The sequence below is a fragment of the Amaranthus tricolor genome, chromosome 12 (genome assembly GCF_026212465.1).
Source record: "Amaranthus tricolor cultivar Red isolate AtriRed21 chromosome 12, ASM2621246v1, whole genome shotgun sequence".
Classification (NCBI taxonomy): domain Eukaryota; kingdom Viridiplantae; phylum Streptophyta; class Magnoliopsida; order Caryophyllales; family Amaranthaceae; genus Amaranthus; species Amaranthus tricolor.
In genome coordinates this window covers 4,759,823-4,777,852 of record NC_080058.1, presented here as the reverse complement: position 1 = coordinate 4,777,852, position 18,030 = coordinate 4,759,823, and the positions used below count along the sequence as shown (strand labels likewise).

The 18,030-nt window shown below is 34.9% G+C and overlaps 1 protein-coding gene across 1 annotated transcript; it reads right to left on the bottom strand.

The window, feature by feature from the left end:
- Positions 1–191: 191 nt before the first annotated feature.
- Positions 192–16,380, bottom strand: LOC130828939 (peptide-N(4)-(N-acetyl-beta-glucosaminyl)asparagine amidase-like). Its single transcript, XM_057694986.1, has 17 exons — positions 16,114–16,380; positions 15,978–16,031; positions 15,713–15,889; positions 15,155–15,253; positions 14,975–15,064; positions 12,527–12,609; positions 11,392–11,505; positions 9,591–9,645; positions 9,416–9,502; positions 4,175–4,230; positions 3,303–3,362; positions 3,095–3,182; positions 2,236–2,985; positions 2,071–2,131; positions 1,888–1,990; positions 718–852; positions 192–634 (listed from the first exon to the last, which is right to left on the bottom strand). The coding sequence occupies exons 1-17, from the start codon at positions 16,189–16,191 to the stop codon at positions 517–519; spliced, it is 2,208 nt and encodes a 735-aa protein (XP_057550969.1). The 5' UTR covers positions 16,192–16,380; the 3' UTR covers positions 192–516.
- Positions 16,381–18,030: the final 1,650 nt, after the last annotated feature.

The window sequence follows — 18,030 nt, the reverse complement described above, 5'->3', positions numbered from 1 at the left end:
GTAGGTCAAAATCAGGTCGACTTGATCTGTTACTGGTCAGGTCAGGGTTGTAATTTTCGACCAAAACCAATTAATTAAACAGGTTGAGTTTGGGTCGAGGATATTATTATCTGTTTATTTATGACCCGAACTCAAATCCAACACAACCTGATCTGTTTGACAGGTGTACGTGTCTATAACATCGATATGAATTCAACAAAACATAACAATTGTTCTTTTATCAGTAAAAATGTCTTGAATTGTAGTAATATACATTTTTATAACACTTGAACAACACGGTCATTCGACATAACATTATTGCAAATTTCCACAATACAAACTGTCAGAAGTACACAACATTTGCTGGGTCCTTCCACAACCTAATATAAATTGAAACAAATACAACCCTCACATTAGATCATCCTAAAATCTAGGATTGGTTTTAAATGTCACATATCAAACTGGTACCTGCAATCAGTAATAACTAAGATTTATTCAATTTATTTGATTTCTCTATATTATTCACCTGCTCTTTTTTTAGTCATGCCGTAATTTCTCCCCACATGGACACTTGTTGCTTTCGGCATACAAGTCGATACTTCCAATTTGTAACCTGGAAGTCGAGTCAACATTTTTGACTGATAAAAAGGTGAACCTGCAAAGTTCACAATCTTAAAGGTTATCGATTGTACTTTTCTGCGAAAGCAAGTGGGGAAATTAGAAGTGGATGTGAGATACCTGAAGGCGTTTGATTGGGTGTTGCTTAATTCTATCTTGTACAGTTTGCGCTGAAAACGATTTTCACATTTCTGAGAAGTTTGTCTATCCAAAACATACCACCGGGACCCTCCATCCTTGCTCCCTTCAAGAATCCTGATAAAGGTTCAGAAAAGATAGCACCATGCAAATTCAGGAACAGAACTTGTTAATCAAGCCCTAATAAATGGAAGAAACCTAGGACTGTAGGAGGTCATCCTACAGAAGATTGACAACTTCCCTAGCAAAACAAAAAAACAAAAACAAATTATCATAGTAGCCACCGGCCCACCAGTATGTTCCAGTCTGAAGTGGATGTGTTTGTGAACAAGTCGAAGAGAGAGAATGATTATGTCGTCAATATTAAAAGAGAATGTGGAACCACAAGCGAAAATACATATCTAGTTAAATCAAAGGAATGATCCAAAATGAAAAATGTATCAAAACCAAAAGCACAAAGAGAGCATTAACCCTGTACAATAATAAAGAGCAGCAAACTTAAGATTTGGTCAATGATGTAAGTGGATAACTCTTGGAATGGCAGATAAGAAAAAACACTTTAGAAGAAATTCAACCGCTTAGAAGATTTGTCCATTCACAACAGAATGTTTGATCATTCATCAGAGCTAGAATAGATATGAGAACATTGGAAATTGCAGGTAGCTCTATAGGTGTTCTTTTAAGTTCAGAGCTTTCAGACATCAGTCATATGGCAATATGTTATGAAGTCAGGTTAAAGTGATGCACCTCCAATCTTGGGATAGACTAGGCACTGGAGCTAAAAAACAAAAGCTGGTAGTCATACTTGTGTATCAATCAGAAACAAAGAACAAATATTATCATACTGCACCATTGCTTGAGAAGAGACCTGCATTGGCCGTCTTTACAAGAACTTGTGCAAAAAGGGACTGGTTCATCACACAAAAAAGTGGATTTCAAGTGGCCCCATGCCGTCGAGTTTCAAAAACAAACCAGCTTATTGTAAAAGCACCATAAATGTGCAAGTTGAGCTCTGTGCTGTTCGTTCGTTCTAAAGAACCAGAATGTGCTCTCTCTTGTGTTTTCTAATAATTGATGATCTAGTCTACTTAATCCTTATCACAGGGTTGGAGGGAGGAATGATTATATAAACTTATTGTTAAATGATCATACCAGTCCATGGGATCTCTTTCTGGAGCGTCGTTGGCAGACATCAGCTCATATGCCACAAGCTTGCACATTTGACCCTCTTTCAGTTTATATGCAATCCAACCACCTGAAATGCCACAACTCAGAAGATTAACAGATCAAAAGATCAAATCATTACCAATGTCTTAATAAATGAGTAAAGCACACCTTTTGCTCCATTCGGTTCTTCCCACTTTGACAATTGTAACCCATCAAAAGCTGACGTAGACTGCAAAAACAGTTTATGTTCACACCAGCATAAAAGAACTTGGAGAATAATCCTCATGCCAGACATAAAACAACAAATAAGAAACAAACAATTAGTCAACTCACAATTCCAAAAGGAAGCTCTTCTCCACTGGCAAGGACCGAGCCTGAATGTAATCTATTCAGTCTCAAAAGCGGCAAAGAGAGAGAATCTTTTCCAATGCTGGTTGATTTAGCAAGGCTCTGGATCACATCATTTAGAGCATCTAATGCAACAGGCAAAGCCAATGAAGCCTTTACAGGATGACCAACCAAATGTAAAAACACCTCATTTTTTGTGTCCAGCTCACACTTCAATTGTAGGATGTCTAGTAGCTCACCAAAAATAGGCAGCAGATTATGCAAAGAAGGTTGTAAAACAAGTGAAGATTTGATCGTCTTTCTAGACTTAAACGGACACTTTCGAAAAACTATTAAGATTCTTCTTAAGGTCTTTAGGGCATCAATCACACTGGAGATTGAGAAACAGCTTTCAACAAATTTGGACAAGGTTAGGCCCAATGCATCATAAATGTTAGACACATGCTCATCCACACACAAGCGAACCGGACAAGAGAAGCAACTCAAACCATCCCTCCCAGCATATTCTGACCTTGAGATGCGCCATTGCTTGTCCCCACTAAGTCTCCCAGGAAGTGAAATAGCAGTATTAGCCTTGGAGTGAAGATCTCTTTCTAAAGTTTCGTTCTCAAGTTTATGATGTGCTTCAAGCATGGAAATGACTTCTGGTTTTAAATCTTTTCGGCATTGTTTGGTCAGTCTTTCTAGAACTGTGCATAAAACTGTCTCTGTAATCATATTTCGGCGGGTCAGCACCTGCAATAAATTTTTAAGGATATAACAGCGTAATCGACGACGGAACAATAAAAGATCAAGAACAAAAACAAAATTTGGCAGCCAGTAGATGACATCTACATTGCATTACCTCATGCCACTTTCTGGTGTAACGTTTTGTGACATCATATACCCCATCTTTGGCAATAGCAATCACATAGTTCAATTTTTTATCCCACCTACATTATGATGAAACAACAATAAATATGCAAAGAGGAAGTACTAGTCATTCAAAAATCTACTTTAACATAAAAATAATAGAGAAGAAAATATGCAAACAACAATAGAACTGGGTGTACCCTTTCTCATACAACAATGGATTGTCATAAATTCCTTCACAAGGATCAAGATGCATCCACCTGAAAAATAAAAAATACAAATCCATCCCAAATCAGACCTCCAAATGCAATGGTAAGACCTTGGAAAAAAGAAAAATAATAGAATAAAAGAAGAGCAATTTCAAGCAGCTATCCATTAAAGTTTTACCAATGCTTTTTAGATCATCATACACAGTTCTATTATAGTACCTTATTGAATTCAGACCATATTCTCTGAACTCGATTTTTTTTTTTTTTTTAAAAAAAAAAAAAAAAAAAGAACTAAGCTTAAGCTATTGAAGCAAGAATTTATTACTTGATGTTTCCCCTATGTTTCACAATATTTGCATTTTGTATCTGGAACGACGATTAAAAACAATAATAAATGTAAATTTTAGATTGAATTGACTAGAGAGGGAAAATAGTGACAGAAGAGGGATGGATAGAGAAGGTTTGCATGGCAGACCGTGTTTTGTTTATAGGTTAAAAGAGATAGGCGAAAACCAAATAGAGACACTATTTGAAGAGAGTGTGCAAAACAAAGTGGACAGAGGGAGTGCCACAGGCATTGCATATTGAGCAATCTTTACCAAAATGCGTAAGAGTTAAGCATTAGTTGATTTTTGAAAAGACATACTGCTAACTCGTGGGGATATCAATAATTCAATATGGGCCTTTAAGTCTTGTTTGAATTGAAAAAGAAGCAGAGCCAGTAAACAGAATAATCAAACAGCCAGATACAATTAGCATGAAGTTTATTACTCAAATCAAATCACAGTGGTTCAAATTTTCCACATGATAAGGACCACTATCAAAACGCATACATATTCTCGAAGCTGTATGAATAAGCTTACCTCCCTAAATAATGTGAAAAGCATTCTGTCCAGACATGGTCCGTAAAATCCAAAATCTGGAATAGTACACATGTAAGCTGAATGTTCTTTTTAAAACTTACCAAGAAAAACGGCATCACCATGACGACTTTTGCAAGCAAAGTGCAAGTCTTTAGTCATATAACTGGTAAATGTTGCTAAGGATTAGCTAAAGTAAAATGAAAATCAGGTAGGTAATTATCAAAATGTGAAGCATCAGGTGTGGTATAAGTGAAAGAGAAGGGTCCAAGAAACAAACACTTTAAAATAAATTCATGCTCAACAATAGTTTATATCATCATATTACTTCTGTTTTTTTTGCGTTTTATTTTTGAGCAGTCACTGACACAGCAAAAGAACATCTTAAATACAAAATCTTCTTTGAAGCAAATTGACATGATACACTCAATTAGGCAATACTGTCATGCAAGAACAAGCTGAAAACTGAACTTAATAGCTATAGTAAATCAACTTGGAGCATGTTTGATGCAACAAGATTTCAACATACAATTGCTCCAATGCCATTAAGTGGCTCCCTAGGGTGGGGTTGGGGGTCGGATGTACCAACCTTACCCTTGTTATACACTCGTCATTGATAATAAAAAGGTTGTTTCCGTTTGACACTAGATAGTAAGCATCAATTTCAACTTCACATAAATAAGAAGTGTGCATGATCCAAAACCCAAAAAATAAATGAAATGAAAGGGTTAGGCAAGGGAATGTAATATATTTAACTTCTATTTCATACTATGTTAACGTGTTTGGTTCAACATTCTCAAAACGCTAATTTCTCCTCTTAAACATGAAGTTGGTTCACTATCGAGGCAGCAATGACATTCAAGGCATGTGGTCGTATTCCCACCACTCCTACTTCTCCTTCCTTGTCTTTACTTCATGGAGATGAAAAGGACTAAAATCAGGTGCTATCAAATAAAACAACAGGAATGTAAACTTCATCAAACTCTAAATCCACTCCATCCTTCACTTCTCCAATCAGAAGAGGACCATTGTTCCTTTGACTTTGCCAGAAAGTAAATACAAAAAATCTAATGAGTTTGACATTTCAGTAAACCTGAAGAAAATGACATTGCTACCATTCAATGTTGTCCTCAGTTTTTAAATCATTGATGTGCCATATTAGAGATAATTATCATCGGATCTGATCATGTAACATCAAATTTAGAAACATCTTCCTTAGTCTACTTTCTAACGCCTCACCCTAGGCTAATTCAGAAGTCAGTTATGGTGTCAACATTTCTCCCCCCCCCCCAGTGCTTTGCGGAAACGAAAGAATTCAAACTTCGGAGTCAAAAGTGTTTTCTTCCCTCATAGGTACTGAAGTCTAAACTAAACTTGTTGGAGTTTATTAGAATTAAAGTGAACTGATTAGAGCTTATAGAGCAATGAAAAATGAAAATGTGAAAAATGGAAGTTTTACTATACAACAAAATAAATAGTTCACTACTTTTTCTTGCACTGAAATGACTTATCAACTGGGAAAAAATAGTCGACTTATCTCCTTTTTCAACCCGTTACTTAGACTCGTATACCCATGTCCAACTCGGATACGTTCCAAGTATCACTATTTTATTTAAAATCTCAATATTTTAAACCATATTAAAGTATCCTAGTGTCCTACTCATGTACGAGTGTCAAGGGTCCAAAACAAAACCTTAAGTTAAAGTGAAGAGTCCAAGTATAGAGCTTTCAGTTTTAGTTCCAATAAGTGAAAAATGTGAAAGTAAACGCTTTTGGGAAAATGGTTTCTTCCTGTTGACAAACTGTTAATCATTAGAGCTGATTTTCATTGTTGTAGGCTAGCATTATATAGGCCAATGAAGAATAGCCTTTGTTAACGACATCATGATTTGGTTTGGTTTAAGTAGCCGACCCCATATTGTTGGGAGTAAGGCTTATTGGTATTGTTCTCAACATACCACAAAAGCAAGAGTAAAACATTAAGTGAATGTAAGACTCTCCAGCAACAGTTTGATAAAAGGACTAAGAGAAAGTAAAACGATGTCATTTCCATTTCTGGTTCAATGCAATTTATGAAGAAAATATGCTCTGGCTTTGCAGCAAAATTCCAGCTATACTAAGAGCTCAATGGCAACAACAGGAAACGGTAATAGATCAGAGCTGAATAAGTTAAACTTGATGACGTGAAATGTATTGTATGTAATCATGCAATCATTATAAATTATAACAAAGCTGGCATAATCAAAATTAATTGGCCACTTGGGTAAGCATATATTGGAATTCTGAGCTACTAAAAAAATCCATCCGTTGCAAAGAAAAGCCAGAAATTAGTATAGTAGTGTGAACATATCTTTGATTGCAGCTCTTCAAAGGATATATAGTACAGAGTATTGCAATAAACATGAATTTTGCTGTAATCAGAGTACAAAATCTAGCAGAAATAATGTTCTGAACTTGATAGTACTAGCCACTGAAATGGAAATAAACGTCACTGTAAAAAGATACACCTTCATTATCTTCTTGCTCTTTCATCTACCATTGCTGCGAACCATCTCCAGAACTCAATCAACAACCATTGGAAGAAAGCACAACACCTTTGGAAGGTCAAAGTTGACCATGGAAACTCTAGATTGAAAGTCTTGGTGTTCCAATTCAAACTAAGCCAGTTTCTCTAGATGGAGTGATGCACTATGCTCAACCTTCATGCATCTTGATAAATGTCATTTGAATTGAAGTTCACTCTTTACCTTTGTTTTTTATGTTATTGCTCTGTTGGGGATGGACGTAACTAAAACAGTAATGCAGCTGATTTTTCAAGATGCCAACGGCCAGAGATGGTGAAACGAAAGGCAGAAATGGTGTTGAGGATTGGCTTTCGAGGATAAGAGGTTAAAGCTGACCTAAGATAGTGGAAAATACTAGGCTGGTTTGTTGTGTTGAGGAGTGCGTAGTGCAGTTCTAAAGTTGAGAGATTGAGGATTTTTAGGGGAAGATGGGGAATCATCATACAATTGGAGTGTCTTCAAATTAAATTCAGGAAAGGGAATTTTTAAAAGTTCTATATAGAATGGCTTCTAGAGCAACATTTCAACATATTATATGGTCCATATGTTATATATTTAAGAAGGACCATATCAATATGATGGGGGACGCGAAGATGCATATGGATGTGTGAAATATTTTTAAGAGAAAACTTGGACTGAAGATACTTGGTGAAAAGCGAAATATGTATTGAAGATACGAAAAGAGAGAACTTAATTTGTTTGTTTTAAGGAGGTAGACCCCTATATGCACTGCTAGAAAAGTGAATAGGTTGGACTTCGGAATATGTGGGTTGTGAAAGAATTTGAGGAAGGCCAAAATGACTATGATGATGTAGAAATTATAGGTGATCCGAAGTAAATGGGTTTACAGGACCATTTATCACTGACTCACTGTATAGAGATGGTAAATACAGGAAGATTTATGTGGACAAAGACAAGAGTTTAACTCTTCGTTCACGCAACAAACCTTATCTGATGTAATAAAGGCTTTGGCATTGCCACTGTTTCTGTAGAAACATTAGGAAATTTAGGAAGCAAAGTTCTGTAGAAGCATGGAGACTTCTGTGTCATCAATATTTCTTTTAAGCAACGGCATTGGGTTCACTCCTTAGATGTCACCTAGATAAAGGTGATTGTCAATACCAATAGCATGCACACGGGATCTCATTGTATTCCTACACCCTAGTTTATTGGGAACGTGCATCTTCCAGTTTGTTAAGCTCAATTTGACAGCTACTGCATAATGGCGCTTAGAAACTAAGGGATTTACTGTCAGGTACTCAGAATCATGGAAGCCTTTATGTAGATTAACAAAAGTGATGTGACCCACACAAAATTAAGGGTGGATCCAAAAAATGGAGCGGCACTAGGATCGAAGTGTGCCCCTAAGCTAAAGGGAAAGTTCTATCGAATGACCATTAGACCAACACTATGGATTAGTATGTTGGGCCTTTAGAAAAGAATCATAAGATGCGAGTACCAGAAACGAGGATGCTTAAATGTTGGAGGGGATAACTTTGAGGAATAGAATACGAAATGGAGATATAAAAAAGGGTTTAGGAGTTTCAATATTAAGGAGAAGATGAATGAGAATCATTTAAGATGGTTTGAACAAATGCAATGACAGGGTATTGATAAATTGATAACGAAGATAGAAAGTTGGAACTTGAGGATTTAAAAAGAAGGCGAGAAAAACCGATGATGACACAAGAGTGGAAAAGAATATGAAGAATTCAGATTTAAAGGTTGAGTGATAGATCCAAAGAAAATTGAGATGATTGAAGGAAAATTCATGTGGACGACCACTACAACTAAATAATTCGTTCATGCTGTGACACAATCTATTGGGAATAAGATTTTGGCATTGCTGCTGTTGGTGATCAGATAATTTTCGTTTAATTGTAAATTTGGATTGATTGAAACACTATTTGAACCGAGAAAAGTAGCTTTGGACATTCCTCATCGTAATATTTCGACTTTAATGTATTTCCAAATTTCCAATTTAGCTTTGATATGATAAGTTTCAATGAAAGATAAATTTCAATTTTATCCATAGCATCAAATGGTTTGACTACAGTAAAGTTGCAAGGGGTAAGGATCAAACCTGTAAGAATTTCTTTGAGTAAAACAGCCCCTACCCTCTCAACCAAGAAAAGAAAAAACAACCTGCACATGGACACTTTATTGATCTTTTTGCCCCCTTCTCTAGCAGCACGGCCAGTGCAAGTACTTGCTTCCTTCAAAGGCTCAAACACATTGACAAAGATCCTCGATACATTATCTTAAATCCCTCACTTCCAAGAAACATCTTAGGATGCAAAAAAAGAGATGCACTGATTGAATCCAATCAATACACAAGAGGAAGATTTGGAAGGATAATGTTATGTTGACCATCATTTCATTCCCATGTTTCCTTTCCCTTGCCCTTCTCTCCAACCTAAACAAACAAGGAGACTCTCCTTATTATTCCTTCCCCTTTCTTCCTCTTCCCTCACCTTCCATCTCCTAAAATTTTTATCCAAATATAGTATTAAAAAAAGTTCACTGCAGGATTATGAAGCTACGGGAAACTTGAAGCATACGTTCACAAGTAGTGACTTCAATTGTAACAACATTAGAAATCAAGCTCTGGGAAAGTAATAATTGGCAGAAATTTGATAATCAGTAAGTTAAATAACAGACAAATGATAAAGATACTTACAAGACGTGCTTCATAGCCAAATGCCCGGCAATACAGAGTAAAGCAGTTGGCCCACTCCCCACACCGCCCTTTTCTAGTTTCCAAGAGCTGGATGGACAAAGGATTCACATTGTTCATACAGATACTTCCAGCAAAAGAAAATGTGACAAAAAAACAAAGCCAGCAGAAAAAGTACTTTGATCGGATCATTATAGCGTGGGAAACGAGTAATACTTGAGCAAACGCTGCAGCTGCAGGTTGATAGAAAAAATTCTGAGTAATATAGAACGCAATACAACAAGTATTAGGAGCACTTTTATGCATAATAAAACAAAAAAGGAACCGAGGGCTTCTAAGTCGGAACTATATAGCTTTTGCTATTCTGATCCCTCGCCTACTTTCTTTGGATACTAATTAAAACATACATGAGCTTAAAAGAATCAGAACATATATGAATTTGCATCTACAATTTGATATTGAGCAAGGAAAAATATTACATTCTAATAACTACCATCTATTTCTATCTTCATAAATGAATCATCTACATCTAAAGGTGGTTGAATTATGATAGGAGAATTTGCTATTGACAAATAATGATATGAATGTACATATTTAGAGGTTCTGTATATTCTCAACATAAATTAATCAAATAACAAAATCTTTTGCGAAATAAACTTTTATAGCTTCTGCACATATTAGACCTCTGCTTCTACTCTTCACTTTACCTCAAGCACTCTATTAGACCCTTGACACTCAAACATGGATAGGGCACTTGGACACTTCAATTTGGTACAAAAAATAAAATTATTTAATAAAATAGGCCACTCGGACACATAACATTGTCCAACTTGGGTATACAAGTCCAAATGACATAACTAGACCTAATGTTTGTTATATATAATATCAATTTCTAAATCCAAGTACTAGGTATGGGTTTGGAATGACTAAACCGTAGACCTAGTATTTGTTTTATACAATATCAACTTTTAAACCCATGCCTCAAAACCCTAAGGTATTAGGTTTAGAAACATTGGTAGAGAGAAGAGAATTATGTAGTAGCAGCAACTCTAGTTGCCAACTAGTTTGTGTGGACAAGCAGACATCTCTGTTTCTTCTGACATCAGTTCTCTCGCATTAATTTTTATATGTTCTTTTGTATATTCCTTATTTGAATCGATGAAATTTGGAATCTTGTATAAATGCTTGCAGGTATTTTGACATATTAAACAAATACTCATGGGAAGTAAACAGCTCTGCAGATAACCTTTATCTATTCATTATATTCAAATCCTCTAATGTTCATGATACATAGGCACATAGCATATCAAAACTTCCAATACTTATACTCTTGCCAAGAAAAAAATAATAAATCATTTTTAGAGGGTGGTGGATCATTGCAATCTTTTAAGTCTAATCTTTCATTTGGAAACAATAATAAGATGGCCAATGCAATCAAAAAGGAGATTTGCGACTTCGTGTATATTTCATAGGTCAAAATATTTAGTCTTCATGAACCAGTATTTTCTTGAAAGAAAAAAGTAAACTTAGAATGACGGTCAAATTCCATCCAAGGTTAAACCAACCACATGGTACACTGAATCAAGTTCCAAACCATATTTCCCCTATTACATTCCTTATTCCAAAACCATAACAATTTGCAAACTAATTACCCACTATGAAATTAATATTTAGTGATTAACAAGTGCAAAGGACAGCACTTTTACAATATATCAAAATCTGATTGTTGCATATACAAAAGAAAACAGACAGCTTTCCAGAGCTCCCATGCAAGCACTTCAACATAAGTGGGCATTATATCAGGATAATTACAGATTTCAGTAGATAGCAAGAGTATTAACTGTTTATTAAATACAAATTGGAAATTCATTAGACGTGCATATTCCTACTCCCCATAACATGTGCAAAGAGGGGAAAGGCTTCACCCACAACATGTGAAAGCACCAAACTGAACACAACCAAAATTATGCATTTCATACCGATATAGCTCCAAGCGTGAGCCTCCATATTGCAGTTCCGCAGGCACTGCTACTCCCATGCCTTGGCTTATAGTCTGGTTTCCACAGTTATCACAAGCTGGTGCATTGACCCAACTGCAGAGAGTAATAATCCATTCAAAACATGCATAAAAGAAACACCAGTTTGAAATATGGATATGACATTAGAATGAGTGAGCATACATTAGATGGTACAGAAATCAATTATCACTTGTGAATCCTCCCTTGGCTACCTTAATTCTTTAGGTAAATCAAGAATCACCAATTTCACACATGTTCAGATCAAGAAAGATATTCATTCTGTGAGCTATGCAGAATGAATTCGGTTGGGTAATATATTCTAATAAGAAAAACAAACCTTCGTATTTCACTCCTTCCATTATCGCTAACTGACATAATTTTGATGGGAAAAAACTGAACCACATATTCCTTATTTCAAGCTCCTTTAGACTTCCTTTTGTATATTATTTCTTCTTATCCTTGACTATATTTACTTTTGGTTCACTTTTTTCCTTCCAATAGTTTGGTTCCTCTTGTAATGAACTTTCATATTCACGTATACACTTCTCTAGAATACACTTTCATATTCACATTTATACTTTTTAGAAATACACTTCCATATTCACATTAATACCTCTTGAAAAGAATGTTGCTCAAACTCAAACATAGAACTCAAGATTACTATGTAGATAATTCATTCTAATTGCAAGTTGATTGTTTTGGTTCATGTAGTCGGCCCCGTTTGTTGGGATTAGGCTTTGGCTTTATCATTCTGTTGTTGAATTGCAAGTTGGAGTAGTACCTTGTAGATTTAATATATTTATGAGATCCGTGCAGTGTCTATTCTCGATGGAGTCAAGTTTATAGTTCTTTAGTTTAAATTATAATGAACTCTAAGCTTATCAAATCATTTGTGCTACTTATTTATCTGAGGATAATGTTTGCCACCAACATTCTTGTTATTACAAGGGTAAGGTTGCATATATCCAACATTCCAAACCTTGATGGAAAGCAGTTGACATTTGGGTAACGACAAGTTATGGATCCTCATGTTGAAAAGAGTAAACAAAAAGCTTTGAAATAAGCAGGTGACACAATAATTATTTAACTACAACACCTGAATGATTGTTTGAACCAAATCAGCAACTCCAGCAAAAAAGCAAGATCTTTTTCAGGTTTAGTTGGTTCAAAGTTGCCCTCCTGGAAAACAAAAGATAATGTCATGATTCTTGAGGCTCATATATAAAAAAAGTTTAAGATGTACGCCCACTGTTCCCAAATGCTGCTTACATTTCCAAAATAATGTTTACAGTATCACAGAAGTGCGAGGACAAGGAAAGTGGGTGGAGTAAGAACGTTATAACCACATAAACAGTAGAAAGAATGTGAAAGAAAGGCATTGCTAAAAGAGGAATAAAGTAAAGTGTAAATATCATTTGGAAGAAGACCAAAAAGAAAAAAGTTAACATCTTATATTTTAGAAACTGAAAATGGAAATGCAATTATGCCTTGGGGTAAAACCAAAAGGTCCAATTTGCAAACAGAAATTTTCTCGCTTGTCTATATCAAATGAACTTAACATTATGTGAAGTGTGAAAAAAAATTAACTAGATCCTAGGAGGCCAGAATTCATGAATATCACAATATAGATTTGTAGCTTAACAAAAGCCACGCACGTGCCTACTTACAGGCCTTAAGTTCTAATGTCTCAACCAGTCACAAATATGGTCAGCAGCATACTGTAAACAGATAACCACTAAAATGCATGTGAAACAGATACCTGGCACCCACAGAAGATGAGAACTTTCTCAAGAGTTCAAGTTTTATAGGCCTATGTTCCTTAATTCAATGAATGGGAGGTGCAACACTATCAAGATTAGAAAAGCGTGTCAGTGTCCGGTTATAGTAAATTAATTTCAGTATCAGATACTTTCAGGTTAAATACTGATTGTTCAAGAACCGGAATCTAGAGTTTAGGTCATCCCAATGGGTTATGAAAATTGTTTTTTGTATCTTATTTTCGTTGTTTAGTGCAGTACGTAGAACATCTCTTCAGATGCACAAATATTCTTCCCTAACACCAAGTTATAACAAATTATGATCAAATTAAACCATATAAGTGACATTTGCGTCAGGAAAAAGTTGTATCAAATGTAATGATAGAATTATAGAAAGTATCTTGTTCAAATACCAAGTTATACAAACTGGTTGATTTATGACTACATTTAACTATATAAATGACATTAAAGTCCAACAAAAATGTAGTATTAAATGTAATGATAATGTAACGATTATTGGATAATTAGTGGGCTTTCACCCTCTATTCATGGGTCATTCAGGTTCATATAATAACGGGTATTGAGTATGAAATCTTTGTTGGAAACACAATATTGTCTGTTAACAAGACATGTCCAAGTGTGAGTCCCAAACGTGTCCAAGAGTCAAATTTATCGATAATATGAACTATTTTTTACAAAAAACTAAAGAAATGAAATTTTAATTTTGATATTTTACTTTATAGTTGCTACTTTGAAAAAATGAAGCTTAAAAATTTCATATCAAAATCTGAGGTTGTTGTAATGTTGTTGTAATGTTGTGATGTTGGAAATACTTCACATGTAAGGAAGATCTCACATCACTAAAATAGTGGGTTGTAGACTTGTATATAATGCTTAGCGTGTAATCCTCCAAATACCAATTGGTTTTAGAATGAAAACTCATTGGGTTTATATGCAGTCATCTCTCCCCTTATGCGGGTCGTGTTGTGTACGAGCTTGATAACAAATTTATCATGGTATTAGAGCCGATGGTGGTTCTTGGATATAAAACTCACATGTGAGGTGGAGTGTGGAAATACTTCACATGTGAAGAAGAGTGAAATACATTATGTGTTGTATGCAAGTCAATGTTCATGACCCGTGGGTTTGTGGGCCTGCACCTATGGGTGCCCCGTGGGTGTGTCCACACGACTAGGCTCACAGTGTGATTATGTGACGAATTGTTACGGCCTAACATGTAAACTTGTAACCCATGAGACAAGCATGGGTCCTACACATGTCATGTATCTATGTCCATGCCATGTCGACATAGGTACGACGGCCACCGAGTAACATAGGTATTATCAATACATTTCACGTCAAGTATCTGATTAGGTCAGCATTTGATGTCTAATCATAGTGCAAAAATAGGATTTCGGTCACGGACGTGGTAGCGGTCGCGTAGTAAGCTAAAATTCTTTGAGATATGGTCACGATACTATGATGCAGCCTTGTTTTTCCACTATGGATTTAAATCTCTAATCAAGATAAAATGAGAATAGTTATATTAACTTATCATCCACAACATTTTCGCTTATGAAGTAGAAAGAATTGTCAATTCTTAGCTTTTCTATAAAAACAAAACCTGAACTCATCCAACCATAAAAACACCCCTTTCCTAAAGGCAACAACTAAATATATTTTACCATCAGAGTACCTCAAATGTGAAGTGACAATGGAACAAATATAAGCGCTTGTAATACAAAATCAAGCAATAGAAGCAAAATGAAAATGACGAGCATCCCCACCTGTTTTGCCATAGCCACCAGAGCTTTCTCCTCCAGCTCATCAACAGGTACCGTCTTACGAGCAGCCTCTTGGCGTGTTGGGTCCTCATACTGTAACATTGAACAACAGAGCACAAACGGTATGATTACTAAACAACCCTGAAACAAGGAGAAGAGAAACAAAATCTAGCACTTAATTACCATCAAAACTTGATCAATATACCCCCTTAGTCGTTCCTCCATCTGTCCATTATCCTCAGCAGCAGCATACTGTTGAAGAAGCAATGCTTCCTCCTCAGCCTAAATGGCAACTTTATCAGCTAAAATAAAAGTTCACCAAAAAGCCTCTATATATCTCTGTATTTAGCAACTAAGATACACATCTGAAATTAATTGTCATTAATATTAACATCACTAGCATGAGCTACTCAATATCAATATGTAAGACCATCATTCTCCTCTAACAAGAACAGTAAATGGCTAAACAAAACCCCTAAATTATGCCCAGCAGCAACTTATGTGAGAGGAGATTGAGAATCTTGAAAAATTAACAACGTATTCTCAAACGCAGACTAATCAAAGACAATAACAGATTTTATATTACAATTAGTCACCATAATTTCTTCAAATGTTTGATTGACGATAGCCATCACAATAGTCATGACATGAACCTTTCACCAGCTAAATGCTATAATTGTGACGCAATATTTCAAAATTGCAATTTTGCACCAACTTAGAACCAAATCTAACATCGATCACCTGAAGCAATCGAGCGAATTCTTCATCAGCCTTAAGTAACTCTTCATTAAACTGCGAGTTACCAGTAGAAGACTCTGCAACAGTATCATCGTTGATGGAAAGCAAACGCAGTTTATTCGAAACCGAAATTAGGTCAGAATCATCAGAAATGATTCTGCTATCATCACCGCTGACAATCTGTAACATAAAATCAATAAGTGGAAGAAAATTCGGTCATGAAATAGCCAAATCCAAAGTGATTCAAGCAAGAGTGAGTGAAGGATACCTTCTGTTCATCAGGTGGAATTGAAGTAAGAGAAAACAACTGGAATTTGAAAACCTGTAAAGTGAAAAAGTAAAAAAAAAATGATTATTTAAAAAATGAAGTAAAAGCAATAAAAAAGAAAGATGAATGAAAATACTTCAAGGCCATCATCGGTGTCATAATCAAGGTCGAAAGTAGAGTTTTCATGGCGGACGATGAATTTCCGAGCTACCATCTTGTGTCGTGTCAGTATCTCTGGATTTCCTATGCTGTGAAGCAAAGTATAAACAAATAAGGATGCCTGTAAAAGGTCGGTAGTCGGTAATCAAACCCAAAAATCCATTATTTTATCACAATAATGAAATTTTCCCGAACAAAGAGCTTTTTCGCGCAACATAATGACATCAATTTTAAGTTTAAAAAAACATCAATTTTAATTATGTCTCTTTTTGTTCTTATAAATTCTCTAAACTAAATAGAAAAAAATAAAGTACATGCATGTATGCTTTGAGGGACTTGTTTTATTGTATTCTACTTTTTTCTTTGAAATTTTGACAGCTACAAAAAGAGAATTGTGTTTTTTGGGCTCGTCTCGTAAGAGATCTTCTTATTATAAGACGGACTCATATATATAATTAGATTATTTCTTTAATTAATTACTTTAAAATTGTAAATTATCACTTCAACATACTAAATTTTCATTGGTCAATCTAATAAAAATGGTTTAACCATGATACAATATCATTTAACAATGTGTGTTCTTTTTTTAAAAAAAATAAAAGTAGATTATTAAATTCAAAATTAAAATGCGTTAAGATCATCCCATACAACATTGTTAGGTACTTACATCACTATTCATAAAAAGGATTTTCAAAAAAAAATAGTCATTAATTGGCGTATTTAGATAGATTTATAAAATTATGAAAAATTAAATCACTACTCACCAAGTCACCATTATAGAAAGTTGTGGTTTTACAACAAATTTAAAAGGTAAGGAATCTAACTCGATTCCAAACTATAACTTTTTGGATTGATGGAAGGGTTTTAGTCTAAATTATTTAAAAGTTACAAAAAAAAATATATTACGTAATTTAATTACGTTTAATATATTATTTTAATAATCAAACCTGTATTCCTGTTTGGCCTAAGTGGCTAGTAAAAAGATTTTGGTTGCCCACCTAAGCATGAACAATCCATAAGTTACATGAACAAGAAAACAAGGTATTGAAGATTAAAGAGAAGCATGGGAGGTGATAAATAAGGGAAACCAATTAAATTGAAAATGAAAGTGGGTCGGGTTGACATGCGGGCCACCCAAACTTGACTTGATACAACACAACACAATATTGTTCAGACCACGACTTGACTCGACACGATTTGACACGAGGCACGATAAGCACGTCATATGGGTGGCCTTACACGACGCATTTTTCATGTTAGACCTCGTTTGAGGTGTACAAGCAAGGCACTATACTATTCACAACATAACTTGCTACGAGGCACGATAGATATGACATGTGAGTAGCCCAACACGACACAACTTTCATAGTTCAGTAGATCTTACCCTCAAAGTCACCCTTTGTGACTTTCACAACCTCAAAGACAAATGCTCTCCAAACTTCATGTGAACCTCTCTCTTAATGCTAAATAAAGCAAGTGAATTAAAAAGACGTTTAATTCAAATATGTGTATACAAACTATATAGTAGTACACTCGACCAAGTATAAGACAATTGCCAAGAGAGATATTTTCATGTACAATATTGATATTAATATGAATTAAATTTAGATATAATTTGTATTTTTTAATAATAATTAATATGAGTTACTAGTACTTATTTCTAATTTAGTAATATTACTTATTAATGTTTTTCTTAATAGAGTAGTACGAATATCAACAATACAAAACAAATTATGTATTATACTATTTATTATGCCTTAATTTTTAGTAGCCTTTTTTATTTTCGCTTTAGAGCCCAAAAATAAACAAGAAGGCTTTATCACCACCATTGCATCCATTACAACATACAAAAGGTATATTATTGAGCCATAACTCAACAAATCCATTGATGAGG

Coding starts and splice junctions, on each gene's coding strand:
- LOC130828939 (XM_057694986.1), bottom strand. CDS start 16,191: ATGGTAGCTCGGAAATTCATCGTCCGCCATGAAAACTCTACTTTCGAC. Junction 9,503..9,590: donor GCTATAATGATCCGATCAAA/GTACTTTTTCTG, acceptor TTGTCCATCCAG/CTCTTGGAAACTAGAAAAGG. Junction 2,986..3,094: donor ACACCAGAAAGTGGCATGAG/GTAATGCAATGT, acceptor AATTTATTGCAG/GTGCTGACCCGCCGAAATAT.